Genomic DNA, 14,762 nt, shown 5'->3' on the forward strand with positions numbered 1-14,762 from the left:
TATGCAAAATGTATACACAGCAAAAAGGTGATAAATAAGTGGGCAAACTTTCTAATAGGCAAATGGTCCATAGTAGAGCTGGAGATACTCTTTTTTTTTTCTTTCTTTTTAGTTTTTTTGGATTTTGGATTTTTCGAGACAGGGTTTCTCTATATAGCCCTGGCTGTCCTGGAACTCACTCCAGGCTGGCCTCGAACTCAGAAATCTGCCTGCCTCTGCCTCCCAGAGTGCTGGGTTTACAGGTGTGTGCCACCACCGCCCGGCTGGAGATACTCTTATACTTATAGTAACATTGCTAAGAGAGAAGGGCAGTTTATGAGCGTCAAGAATGTTGTTTTGAAGAAATCTTAATCCTATACCACATGTCTATGAGGAACAAAATGTCAAATTGTGTGAAATGCAGTATGGAACCTTTCACTTGTTATTCTTCTTTTAATAAATATATAATATATAACAATTGATACAAGCCATGTAAGCATACAGATGTGAAAGAACCAATCTCTCTCTCTCTCTCTTCCAGAACAATTAGCATATATATAGTAGTCCCCACATTGAATAGACTTTCTGAGTAATACAAGTTTACAGTTAACTGGTTTTTCAATTTCATAGGGATCATCCTGAAACTCACACTGCAGAAAATACTTATTGTATTAGGAATGTGGAAATTATTCATTGTTTATCCTGGTTCACATTGTAAATGCAGTATACAAAGGTAGTGTATTTCGTAGTAAAGGGAAATTTATGAATGCACTCAGTGTAGTAAAGCTCTGACCTTTCCTAGTTCTCCTCAGTATGTGAAAATACTCATAAAAAAAAGGATGCTATAAACGTGAGCCATGTAAGAAATGTCCTTACCATCACAGGTATCTTCAAAGATGCAAAACAACCCATAATGTCGAGGAAAACTGAATGTCAACAAAGTGATAAGTCCTTAAGATCTGATTCTTCTTAACCATTAGACCAAATTATAAAATTAATTACTATAGACACAAAGATTCATCAGTGTAAGCAATGTGGTAAAGCTTTTACATGTGCCAATTATCTTTGCAGGCATGAAAGAAGTCGTAGAGGAGAGAAATCCTATGAAAGTAATCAATGTGGTGAAGCATTTGCATATCACAATCATCTCCGAAAATGCAGTAAAATACTTAATGGAAAGAGACCCTATGAGTGTAGTCAGTGTGGTAAAGAATTTGTTTATCACAGTCAACTCAGAATGCATCAAAGAACACACACTGGAGAAATTCCGTCATGAATGTTGTAGGGCCCATTTCCAAGGGAAAACACTTCTAGAATGTCGTGTTTATGAAAAGCTAATGTGAGCGGAAATTAAATGCAGGATTAATGTGGTTTGGGACAGTTCAGATTAGGAAGAGCAGTAGATGTTTTAAAGGACAGCTCCATACTGGCCCATGATAAGTAACAGGAAAAACAAGGCCTAACAACAGAGCTTCTACAGGCTGTCCATCTGTTTCCACTCCTTGCGAAGATGTGTGGTATCCAGAGAATGCAAAGGACATGGTTTGGGTTAGGTTGTTGGAAAGTAGAGGAAACAATGGAAGACCTAGAGGGGGGTGATGGGATAAAAATATATTCAGAGCAGAAGCCAGATTGTCATCTCATATACCCCAAAGATTGCTCTCTATCCTTTTAATCCTTTTTTCACAACCAAAGCTCCCTCTCTTATGGGTCATCCATACTCTGCAGCTCTTTGTAAATGGCTAATTTCTCCAACTTTAGAGTGACTTCTGTTTTGAGTCTCAAGTTCTCCTGACAACAAACAAACTATGTGTCATCTGCAGTCGTCAACATTCAGTGCTCCCAGCTGAATGTTTTGCAGGCATTATGGAATCAAAATACAAGCCCTAATTGATCATGGTGGATGATCATTTTGATGTGTTCTTGGATTCGGTTGGCCCTAGGTGCATTAAATCAAGAGGGCTGTCCATGCCCCTCACCTGCTGCAGCACTTAGGAAAACAGGCCCTACACCTAACAGGGGCAGCATAGTACAGCTGGGTTTTAGATAAGCTGGCTCCAAAGGCAGGAGTGTGGGAGAGCCAGCACTACATCATATCTGATAAGTGGTCAGTGGCATCTGCAAGGGAGAGATTCCCCCCTCCCTTTACCTTTGTCACCTACAGTGGATAAAAGAACTGACCACAACAGGGTCAGGAGACCAGGAGAGCTATCTTTGTCACTCAACTGCTGCAGCACTCAGACAGTAGGCCCTACACCTTGCCTGGACAGCATGATAAAGCTGACCCTGGTTGTAGGGTCTGCTGGTGAGCTGACTCCAAGAGTGTGAGAGGAGGAGAGCCAGTGAGCTAACAAGTCAGATACCTCTCAAACACAGATCTAGGACTTTGAATTAGCCCACCCCAAAATCTATCCGATTGATGAACAGCTGGGGTTATGAAGGGGCCAATCCTATGTATCCAAACTGCAGGACCTCCATGACACAGGGCAACAATAGGATATCCAAGAGGCATCCCAGTGACATTCTAATACTGATAGAATAACTGAAGTCACAAGACTCCTACCAGACCAATGAGTCATTGCAATGAATATTTGCAAGAAGTGTGGACAAAAGGCATTGAAGTGAAAATTTTTAGTTTCTTTGGAAAGTTAGTTATGTCAAATGATGTTTTGCTGGGCACACAGGTAAAAGGATGTCTTGCTAAAGCAAACACTTGAAAAGAATGTTTTCCTGAAACTAACACAGGTGAAAGGATGTTTTGAAATACCAAACACATGTAGGGACCTGTGATAGAGTATTAATATGACCCAATAGACAGTAGGAGATGAACATTGGGCATTGGTTTGGTTTGCTCTGCCTAGCTATTCTTTGCTAATGACACACATGTGTTGGTTGGCTTACATAGCATTGTTGAACTTGTGGTAACAATGATACCACCCAAGAATCTCACCCAAGAACTGCTTGTGAGGTTCCTGCTTCAATGACCTTACCTCAGGTTCATTGGTGAACTTTGCAGTTCCTTCAGACAAGAATATCAGATTCCCTAGAAATGGAGTTGTGGATAGTCATGGGCCACAATATGGATTCCGGGAATTAAATCCAGGTCTTCTACAAGTGCAACAAGTACTCTTAACCACTGAGCCATCTTTCCAGTCCTAGAATGCTCTTTAAAAAATACATATAACCAAGTCTGATTAGTGCTGCTTGCATACACACAATTCATATGCAGAGTTCTCTATCCAGGGACCCCATCACTGAGAAAAATGATAGGCAACTTCATTGGTTCACTGGTAGGCAACTCAATGAAATTTCAATAGCCTATATTGTTTTGGGAAGCCTATTAACAAACATTTCAAGGGTTGGGGATACCCCATACCTGTGATTACAGGTTTTTGTTTGTTTATTTGTTTGTTTGTTTGTTTGACATTCTCTGGAAGGAGCAGTATAACTCTGATTGTTTTTTAGATATTTTTATTAATATCCACAAAAACAATGCTTAAATAAAAATTAATAAATTTGTAAGTTGAATTTAGATAACATTAAAATAACTTGGTGTACTAATATTGAGTTTTCCTTTATTCCTTTGAATTATGACTTGAGAAATACCCAGAATTGAGTATACTGACTTTTCTTTTGAACCAAGAACAAAAAATAAATTACTAATTTATAAAAAGTCATAGGTTATTCTAAGAGTCCTATAATGCAATTTATAACCTGATATCAGTAAATTTCATAAATGTATTTGAGAAAAAACTGACAAATATTTTTACCTGAACTTTCAGTATTGCACAAAATAATTGTGAACCCAAGACTTCATTTTTCTGGCACTAAGATCAAACTACCTGAAAAAGAACTTTTCTTGTAAAATATTCAGTATTATAGCTCAGAACCACATATTGCAGAACTCAATTTAATCCTTGTCTTTCAGTTAAATATTTTCCTCTTTCTTAAGTATTTACTTTCAACCATAATAACCATCATAAATATGTTTGCAAGTAAAAACACAAGGCATATAAATTCATCTGACTTCATCCTCCCATATTAGTTTGTATATCTACTAATTGCACTTTATCCTACATTGCATTAAGGGATACCTGGCAAGTCTTTGTCACTTAAAAAATTAAGAAAAACATCATCACCAGGTATCACTCTTTTACATTCTCCTTCTATTTTTCAAACCTATTTTAATTTCTTAAAAATAAAGTGCTCACAAAAAGGGACCTAGCATGACAGCACTCTGGAAGACCCAACAAGCAGCTGAAAGAGACAGATGCAGATATTTGCACCCAACTAATGGACAGAAGCTGCTGGCTGACCCCAGTGGTTGAATTAGGGAAAAGCTGGAGGAGGAGGGTGACCCTATAGGAGGACCAGTAGCCTCAATTAATCTGGAACCCCAGGATCTTGTAAACAGTAGACCACCAAACAGGCAGCATATACCAGCTGATATGAGGCCCCCAACACACATACAGTAAAGGACTGCCAGGTCTGTGTCCATTCAGAGATGATGCACCTAACCCTCAAGAGACTGCTGGCCTCAGGTAGTTTAGAGCTCAAGTAGGCTGGAGGATGGGGATATCCATGTGGAGACAGTGGGAGGGGAAGAGGTATGGGATGTGGAACAGTCGGAGGGTGGATGGGTTTGGCAGAGTGTGGAATAAAATACAGAGTGTATAAAAATAATTAATTTTGGGGCTGGAGAGATGGCTCAGCGGTTACGAATACTGACTGCTCTTCTGAAGGTCCTGAGTTCAAATCCCAGCAACCACATGGTGAGTCACAACCATCTGTAATGAGATATGATGCCTTCCTCTGGGGTGTGTGAAGACAGCTACAGTGTACTTATACATAATAAATAAATAAATACATACATACATAAATACATACATACATACATACATACATACATTTTTAAATGGGGGAAAAAGAAAAAATAAAATTCAGAAAAAGACTAGAGACTTGAACAGGCACTATATATAAGCTCTCTCCATGATCCATTAAAAAAGGTAAGCTAGTCAACTACTGTAGGCATCAGGTGTATGTGAAAGAAGATTATATAGCACGATGCCCTTTGCATACTACCAAAATGCCTGAAATTAAAGGACAGAGAATACTGGGTATGACCTAGATGCATCTGCCTGCAGAGTATCTATATGGAGTACAATGGATCCATCAACTCTGAAAGTATGCCTAATTTCTGACTAAAATATCCATTCTAAGAGCTCCTGTCAAAATACTTACATTTTTATTTACGCAAGTATACATGCAAAAATATCTAGAGAAGCATTTTTTATTAAAGACACAACTGAGAAACACAAAAATCGTCATTAACACAATAGTAAATAAATGGTTTATGGCATATTAAAACAACAAAATCCAGTGTGGGATAGAGGTTATACTCTGCTGTTAACATGGGCCACAATAAATGATTCTCAGAAAGATGTTGTTGAATTAATGGTGGTAGAGACAAAAAACTGCAACACACAATTTTTCTTGCACCTTGTTAAATTCACAGTAATAGTTACACAGGGCTCAGTAAAACATATTCAATTGGGCCAATATAGTTATGAAGAAAGGATGAAGAACTAGAAAATTTAGTTATGGTTAAAGAAGTAAAATTATCTGAACTGCACACATGTACACACCTATATGTTAAACAAATTATTGATGGAAATTTAACATGGAAACTGTTGAAATTCCTTAAACATTCTATATAGGCAGGTTATGAAGGTAACAGTTATTAGCTTTGTTTTTTTTTTCTTATATTGATATAACTGAAATATCAGAGATCACATAATCTCCTTCCAAATGGTCTTCTGGGAAGGTTCAGCTTTGGATGCAATACAGCATGAAATTAATTGCCATAATGGGAGACCTGGGCCCCTGTGATATTTCCATTACAGTGGCCTGTATCCTTGCACAATCTCTCCTGATTTGCTACTCTTCAGAGAATTACATTCTCAAATAGTAGCACCTACACACAACACAGTGCTGAGACACTGATTGTCATTCAAGGTAATAACACTATGAGCTCTCTGGCTCAGATTTCAATATTGTTTCAATGCTATTTTCCGTATGAAAGAGTAAAGGAAATTATCTTCTGCACTAGTTTTCTACCACTTATGTCCTGATTTATGTCTATGCGTGTGTGAGATTCTTAACAAGATTCAGGTTTCAAGTGATGTTCACTCACCTGGGTGAAAAGAGACAGCAAGGACCTCAGATGTGATCAGGAGTATATCAGGGAGAAAAATAACTCTTCTAGAAACCCAATGAGCATATTCTAGTAGAGAGGTGGTCCACAGTCATGAATTTGTCTTATAAAATTCTTTGGAGGTTGCCCAAGTTTTTAAGTGTTTTAGAGGTAATATAGAATGTTTCATTTTATCAAGATGGGTTAGATGCCCACAAACAGGAGTCAGACAGAAGTGGTATGTCTACCATCATTTCATTTCTTTGATGACTTCAAAGTGAGAAAATGATAGCCATGTATTTGTGTTTGTATGCATGCATAGTTATATAACTATGTGCACATATTAGAATTGGAACTATATATTCAATATATGTTACAGTTACTCTAAGCAAATGCAATATGGGTACATATTATGTATATGCACATATAATAACAATGTGTATGTGTCTAGACTTATACATATTATCAGTATATATGTGTGTGTACATACACACAAAATGGTTTGCTCCTCAGGAATTCCTTTTTATCTTTTTATAACTGTGTAGCCCTCTTCCTAATTTCAGTCATCACTCAGATACTTCACATTGTTTTTGGCTGTTAGGTGCTGGATCCCTTACTCAGCCCTCCCTGACTTAATTTTCACTGACTTCTGTAACAGATAAACATAATAAATGAAATTTTTTAATAGTTAAGAAAAATTCATATGTTAAATCCACAATTAATTTTCCTAATAATGAGAAAATTATAGTATATGAAATGTAAGGAAGAATTTTAAGATGTGAGTGGCTGTATGTCAAGTACCACCTGAATTACACATCGGTGTAGTGGTCACAGTTTGAGGCACAAAAGAAAGCAGTGAGTTCACCTTAGATGTTTGTATTTGTAAATATTGCAAGTTTCTTAAAGTTATTCTTTTAATCTTGTTGAGCAATTAATGATTGTTAGGTACACATAGAAGCATCCTTTTGCATGAGGATCCCTAATTATACTGGCAAATATACTCAATATATGTTACAGTCACTATAAGCTAAAGCAATATGTATATATATATATATATATATATATATATATATATATATATATATATATATATATATATTATGTATGTGCACATATAATAACAATGTGTATGGGTCTAGATTTATGCAAACTAGGATCCCTAATTATACTGGCAAATATACCCTAAATTCAGATTCATCCACCTTCTCATTCAATATATAAATCCAGAAAGCCAGTAACGCTACCCACTACCATATAGCTATGGAACAGAGCTGTGTAAATGCAATCTAATCCCTATTTGCCACAAGTTGGTAGCTGGTAGACTGGACAAGCTAATGATTCTTACAAGAAACATGTTTCTGAACACATGTATGCATAAAATTTAAAATCCTGACATACATTTTAATGCAGTTTCATCAATACAAATATGTTTGATCTTTTACATCAAAAGTGGCCTTTATAATATCCAGAACCTGTTAATTTTTTTAAAAACTTTTTTTAAAAACTGCCTAATTTAAGGATTGTAGTTGAGGGAAGTAATTTTTAAAATAATTAACTAAGCATTAAAGACACTAAACTGTTTTATTTAATTTGAATGAATTGTTATCAGCTATAAATGGCTGATACATTTATTCCTTTGATGTACTTTATTCTGTGACAAACTCTGTCTCAGGTTCACACAGTTAATACTTAAGCAAAGACTTTAATTCTGCAGTGTCTTTGTACTTCTCTAAAGATTCACATCCTTTCTGTGACAAAATCTACTTCGATTTCCATAAGACCATGCATAATAAATCAGTGTGTTTGTTCAATGTCAGTATTTTAATTATTTTATAGACAATGATTTTATGACTTTCTATTAATCTAATATTTTCCTTCTTGTCTACACCAGGTGATAGGGATGATTAACAGTAGTGTCAACAGTGACTTCATTCTGGTGGGTTTCTCAGATCAGCCTCAGCTGGAAAGAAGACTCTTCATAGTAGTTTTAATTTCCTATCTTCTCACTCTGGTGGGAAATACAATCATTATTCTGATCTCTTCAATAGATTCTAAACTCAAAACCCCTATGTACTTTTTCCTCACTCACCTATCCTTCGTTGACATCTCTTTCACTACCAGCATTGTCCCCCAGCTGCTATGGAACCTAAAAGGACCAGCAAAGACTATCACAGTTATGGGCTGTGCAGTGCAGCTTTATGTCTCTCTGACTCTGGGCTCTACTGAGTGTATTCTCCTGGCAGTAATGGCTTTTGATCGTTATGCTGCTGTCTGCAAACCTCTCCACTATGTAGCTGTGATGAATTCACAGCTCTGCCGGGCTCTAGCAGGAATCTCGTGGCTCAGTGGAATTGGAAATGCTCTCATTCAAGGAACAATCACTCTTTGGCTCCCACGTTGTGGCCACCTGTGGCTCCACCATTTCTTCTGTGAAGTCCCCTCCATGATCAAGCTTGCCTGTGTGGACATTCATGCCAATGAGGTCCAACTCTTTGTAGCCTCATTGGTCTTGCTGCTCTTACCCTTAGCACTGATACTGACATCCTATGGACATATAGCCAAGGCAGTTATAAGAATCAAGTCATCCCAAGCTTGGCGTAGAGCCCTGGGCACATGTGGATCCCACTTGATGGTTGTGTCTCTCTTTTATGGGAGTATCACAACCATCTACATCCAGCCGAACAGTTCATATGCCCACACCCACGGGAAGTTCATCTCTCTCTTTTACACTGTTATGACCCCAACCCTTAATCCCCTCATCTACACACTGAGGAATAAGGAGGTGAAAGGGGCTCTGGGACGACTCTTCAATAGAGCCTCTGGAGCATGAAAAGGAAGTAGAGCATGTGGTGACAAGATCCTGAACTGATCCTCTAGTGTATGATCTTGCACTGCAGTCATCTTGGCCTCTGAAGCTCACTATATAGTTTGCCATTGTAATGCACTTCGTCTTGAGCCTGCTGTCTTCTCAGTCTCTTCCCAGGATGTTTTGGGACTTAGGTGAGGCAATATTTCCTTACATCCCTAGAAGTTCATGACTCTTTTGTTACTCATACTCTCCAATTTGTCCCATCCCTACTTTTTTTTCTCCTTGGCATATGAACTCACAAACATTATCATAATGTTCCATATCATGTCCCTCCCCAGGAATATTCTAATAATCCAAGAAAGCAACTATTCCCACTTTTACAGCAAACACCACCATTAATACTGCAGAAAACATTGGGGGAAATTAAACTACATACTTGGGATTTTAACTCTACCATTTCTTTTCTGAGCTTGTGCAGATTTTAGTAAAATCTTCATTTTCATATTGAGTATTAATTTAAAAGTAATGTTCATTGTGATAACCAACTTATTTCATACTAAATGATAAATAGCATGTTTTCAAACTTCTATTTTTATGATTATAATGTTGATATATTCAGGCTTATCAAGTTTGATTATATCAAGTAATAGTCCTTACCCAATTTGTATTTATGTATTTACTTGCATCCATATATGAATGAAAAAATAACCTACTTGAAAATGTGACCAAAATGAGGTAAACATTATTTCATATTACTTTGTAACATATACTTTTTAAATGTGATTTTTCAGGCTAGAGAGATGGCTGAGAATTTAAGAGCACTGGCTACTCCTCCAGGAGTCCTGAGTTCAGTTCCCAGCTACTACCTAGTGGCCCATAGCCATCTATAATGGGATCTGGTGATGTCTTCTGGCCTGAAGGCATACATGCAAGCAGAATGCTGTATACATAATAAATAAATAAACAAATCTTTAAAAATGTTATTCTTATGTCATTCAGTTTTATTAAATTATTTTTTATTTTATGGAGATTATAATTACAACTTTTCCCACTCTAAACCCTCCCATATGCCCCTCCTTGTTCAGTGTTGTGATCTGAATATGCTTGGCGAAGGGAGTGGCACTATTAGGAAGCTAGAGTAGGTGTGGCTTTGTTGGAGGAAGTTTGTCACTGTTGGGTTGGGTTTTAAGATCCTCTTTCTAGCTCCCTGGAAGACAGTCCTCTCCTGGTTGCCTTCAGATCAAGGTGCAAAACTCTTAGCTCCTTTTCTGGCACCGTGTCTGCCTGGATGTTGCCATGCTTCCTGCTATGATGATAATAAACTAAACCTCTAAATTTGTAAGCCAACCCTAAGTAAATGTTTGCCTTGTTAGTTTTGTTGTCTTGTTAGTGTCTCATCACAGAAATGAAAACCCTAACTAAGACCCTAATTACTTGATTTTAATGATGGCAATGGAATCAAAGGCATCCTCCCAAGACAGATGCTCTCTGTGTGGCAATAAATAGCAGCACCTGGAATAGGAAAAACTAACAGAGTTCAACTTCATGCTGTATTGGAATAGCTAGAAAACACTGAACAAGAAGTTAGTAAGTAACATGTATCATTAATAAACTGTTTCTCATCCTAACAAAACTCATACTGTCAAGAAGAGGATATGGCCTTAATGGACATATAAATGTTTTCCAGAGATAAACAAGAAGTTACTAGTCATTACCAATACCTTAGTCAATCCATTTGTAATAACTAAACAAATTAGGCTTTATTCATCTTAAATAGTTGTTTTATGTAAATGTGTACTTTTAGGAAACAGTTTACTATGATAGGGTTACTCAGCTGCAGTCTAATGGTGGTGACTTATTTGTAGCTTTAGGTTTGATTTCTATGAATTTTGCTTTACAGAGTGTGGGGAAGATATATTCCTCACACTGACATGATCTCAAACTCTAAAAGACATTCTCACCAAACATTATAGATTATCCCCTATGGTTAATCAGCTAATTTACCTCCTCCATCCAGGATACAAGGTGTTCACCTAGTACAGCTATAACACGTGGCACTTAAAGCTATTATTGAAAAGATATACTAGCACAATCCAGCTTTCACCTTATAGTTACTTACTTTATGCTTTTTGTTATAATTAGTTTAATAATAATGAGTTACAGCCGGGTGGTGATGGCTCACACTTGTAATCCCAGCACTCTGGGAGGCAGAGGCAGGCGGATTTCTGAGTTCGAGACCAGCCTGGTCTACAAAGTGAGTTCCAGAACAGCCAGGGCTATACAGAGAAACCCTGTCTCGAAAAAAACAAATCCAAAAAACAAAACAAAACAAAACAAAACAAAAAAACAAACAAAAAAATTAATGAGTTACAAATTTCCCTACTATCTTTTGTTACCTGTTTTCAATTTTCTGGCATCCTTGTATAGTCCTTCATATTAAAACTTAATCAATAATAAGTTAATATAAAATAAAATAAACCTGTAAACTTTCCCCATTTAAAAATTGTGTTTTAGGAAAAAAACATGAAGGTAAAAATGGTTAATCAAAATATCAGCCACTTATCATTCAAACAATATTTCAAGAACCACTGTAAGTACATCACTATAAGCAATTAGATGATAAATGTATTGCCCATATTAATACATAATACTCCATGGAAGGGAATATAAACAAGAAAAAAACCTTAAATACATACACAGTTAACTTTACTGATTCTTGGGGTGTTTAAGAAATTAGTAGTAAATGATTTATTTTCCATTGACTGCTATTACTTTGCAGATGATATAACTGCAAATATATGCAAACAAAAGAAACTTTTGCTTTAGTTAAGAATATTTTGAATATGCTGAAGAACAGAGGGCATATTTCTGAAGAATGGATGTCAAGTCCTTGACTTCTAATGATAAAGGTCAAAAATTGACCCCACATGGCAACTCACAATTTTTTAAATAAAAATAATTGAAGCATCCAGAATGTCAACAAAACAGTCACAGTTTTTCTCTTTCTTTGTTTGTTTTTTTATTTTTCGAGACAGGGTTTCTCTGTGTAGCTCCGGCTGTCCTGGAACTCACTGTGTAGAACAGGCAGGCCTCGAACTCAGAAATCCTCCTGCCTCTGCCTCCCAAGTGCTGGGATTAAAGACGTGCGCCACCACTGCCTGGCAATTTTTTTTTTTTTTTTTTTTTTTTTTTTGCAATTACAGAGTGGTATTCACTTAACAGAACAATAATTGTCTTTGTATAAGCTGCATCAGAAACAACTGAAGATAAAAAAAAAAAAAAAGAAAACCAAAAGAAAATAATTAAATAAGTAAATAAACCAAAAACCAAACTATTATTCCCATATATAATTTATGTTGTACACCAACAAAAACTTGCTTTAAATTTCTATGCCAATTTACAACCCCCAGACTGTACCAGGCAAGGTTAGTGGCTATTGAAAATACCACCAGGACAGGACTATCTAAAGACACATTCAGCAGTGTGGTAACTATCCAAAAAAAAAAAAAAAAAAAAAGACACTGTACAGTTAAAACCAAATCTTACACTGCCTTACATTTCTTTCTCTATAAGGGGGTTAAATGCTTTATAGACAAGAGAAAAAAATGTGTTAGAACCAACGTATTCATCATCTTCTTCTTCCTCTTCTTCCTCCTCCTCTTTATCTTCCTCTTCCTCTTTTTCTTGCTCTTTTCAGCCTTGACCATTGTCCTTTTCTCTGCATCAGGGCTTCCTTTAGCTCTGTAGGCAACAATATCCTTTTCATTCTCCTTCAGCTTGGCAACCGCCTTCTCATAGGGCTGCTTGTCATCTGCTACAGTGTTATTCCACATCTCTCCTAGTTTCTTTGCAACAGCACCAATGGATAAGCCAGGATGTTTGCCTTTGATTTTGGAGCAGTACTCAGAACAAGAAGAAGGCCAAAGGAGGCCTCTTGGGTGCATTGGGGCCCTTGAACTTCTTTTTGGTCTCCCCTTTGAGGGAGATGCAGGTTTCATTTCTCTTTCATAACAAACCTTGTCATCCTTTGCAGTATCTTCAAATTTCTCTTTTTCTTTAACAGACATGGCCTTCAAGCTCTCTGAGCACTTCCTGAAGAACTCTGAGAAGTTTATAGAAGCATCTGGGTGCTCCTTCCAGCATGTTTGCACAAGGAATGCATATGAGGACATTTTGCTTCTTGGCTTCTAAGGATCTCCTTTGCCCATGTTTTTAGTTGATTTTCCTCCGTGAGGTACAGAGTCGTCACAAAGTACCCGTCTGGCTCTCCCTTGACCTGGCTCTGTCTCTATAGAGCTCTAAGTACTGCAATGGCTGTGAGAGCCAGAGCCATACGCCCAACTCACACTTTTATAACTATTCAAACGTCCTTTAAATATTTCTATCAATTCATCCTCATTGTTATCCACATGAGTGTCTAAAAATGAGATCTGATCAAATATGATCTATTAAAACAGAAGTGATAATTGTCATTCTCTTAAAAGAATATAAATGTTCCAATGAATAGTGCCATGTGATCTTAAAAACAGGAGAAAAAGATAAAAATCCATGTTAGAAGGCAGAGTGTGTTGTGAAGCTAAAATCATAATTTAAAACTTTATCTAAAACATGGATAGTCTCCAGGTCCACACATCCAGGTAAGGGTTCTATGATGTCACAACAGTTGAAAGTAAAACTTGCCCTTCAAAGCCTCAGGGTCTGAAGCCTGTAGAACTTCTATACCCACCCTGCTAGGTCTGATTGACATACTGTCAGTCAAGACTCTCCTAGATAAAGCATGCAGCTTTTACTTGAGAGTTTCCTCATTCTGCTCCCAGAACCCAAGCCCTGTAACACTGTTTAAAAATCTACAACAAAGAGCTAAAATGATGCTGACACATGCCTCACATGATTCCCTGAGCATCATCAGGAGTTCAGCAAGTGTCATAGTCCTGTTCATTTTGTGAATACATCATCTCACTTTTGAGTAGCACCTAAGACACAGGCTCTGGCATTAATAGGCAGAAGAAAAAACTTTCATGGACTTTGACTGCTCTTGACAAGACACTTAACCATTGATTTGATATGGTTATACATTACTGGTTTGTTTAGGCTTCCTACTTTGACATTCTATCATAACGTGGGATTTTGTGTGTGTGTGTGTGTGTGTGTGTGTGTGTGTGTATGTGCGCGCGCGCGCACGTGCATTTGCGTATGACTATTGTACATACCTTGGAGACCATTTTAATTTTCTATCCATAAACTTGTTTCATTATGCTTAATTAATAAATGCATTACAGTGTAAATATGTAAGGAATAATCACAAGATTAGTGAGCATTTAACATGCATTATTCTGTGCTTATGTAAATAACGAATTGAAGATGTTCATGCCTCTGCATGAACCGATGGCAATCTGTGTCAGATGTAATGTACATTCCTATGATATTTGCAGATGGCATAAAGTCCAAAGCTGCTTTCCAAGATTTGTACAGATGACATTATATAACCAATTTGATACAAAATGAAAATCTTTGTTCTTTTCAATTTAAGTAAAAATTGTATCCAACTATGACTTGAATTATATTTTTAGATATAAGAATAAATATTTTATTATTCAGTTAAGTGTTAAACAAGATTGTTTGCCTTAGTAATTATTGTTGTTTCCACTAAGTTACTATAAAAAATATGTTATCTGTTGGGCTCTGGTTTTCCTATGCTTCACAGATGCTTTTGGAATTTGTCTGTTGTTTTTTGTTTGTTCTCGTTCCTTCATGGTAATCATCTCTTCATCTTTGCAGAAA

At 36.8% G+C, this 14,762-nt stretch overlaps 1 protein-coding gene and 1 pseudogene across 1 annotated transcript; one reads left to right on the forward strand and one right to left on the reverse strand.

The window, feature by feature from the left end:
• Nucleotides 1–8,072: 8,072 nt before the first annotated feature.
• On the forward strand, nucleotides 8,073–9,002 carry LOC127669933 (olfactory receptor 2G3-like). Its single transcript, XM_052164188.1, has one exon. The coding sequence runs from the start codon at nucleotides 8,073–8,075 to the stop codon at nucleotides 9,000–9,002; it is 930 nt and encodes a 309-aa protein (XP_052020148.1).
• Nucleotides 9,003–12,533: 3,531 nt separating this feature from the next.
• LOC127669297 (high mobility group protein B1-like) lies at nucleotides 12,534–13,189 on the reverse strand (annotated as a pseudogene).
• Nucleotides 13,190–14,762: the final 1,573 nt, after the last annotated feature.

Source organism: Apodemus sylvaticus, chromosome 19, assembly GCF_947179515.1.
Source record: "Apodemus sylvaticus chromosome 19, mApoSyl1.1, whole genome shotgun sequence".
In the NCBI taxonomy this organism is placed as follows: Eukaryota; Metazoa; Chordata; class Mammalia; order Rodentia; family Muridae; genus Apodemus; species Apodemus sylvaticus.

Excerpts from the sequence above, each read along its gene's own strand:
- LOC127669933 (XM_052164188.1), top strand. The coding sequence starts at position 8,073 with ATGATTAACAGTAGTGTCAACAGTGACTTCATTCTGGTGGGTTTCTCA.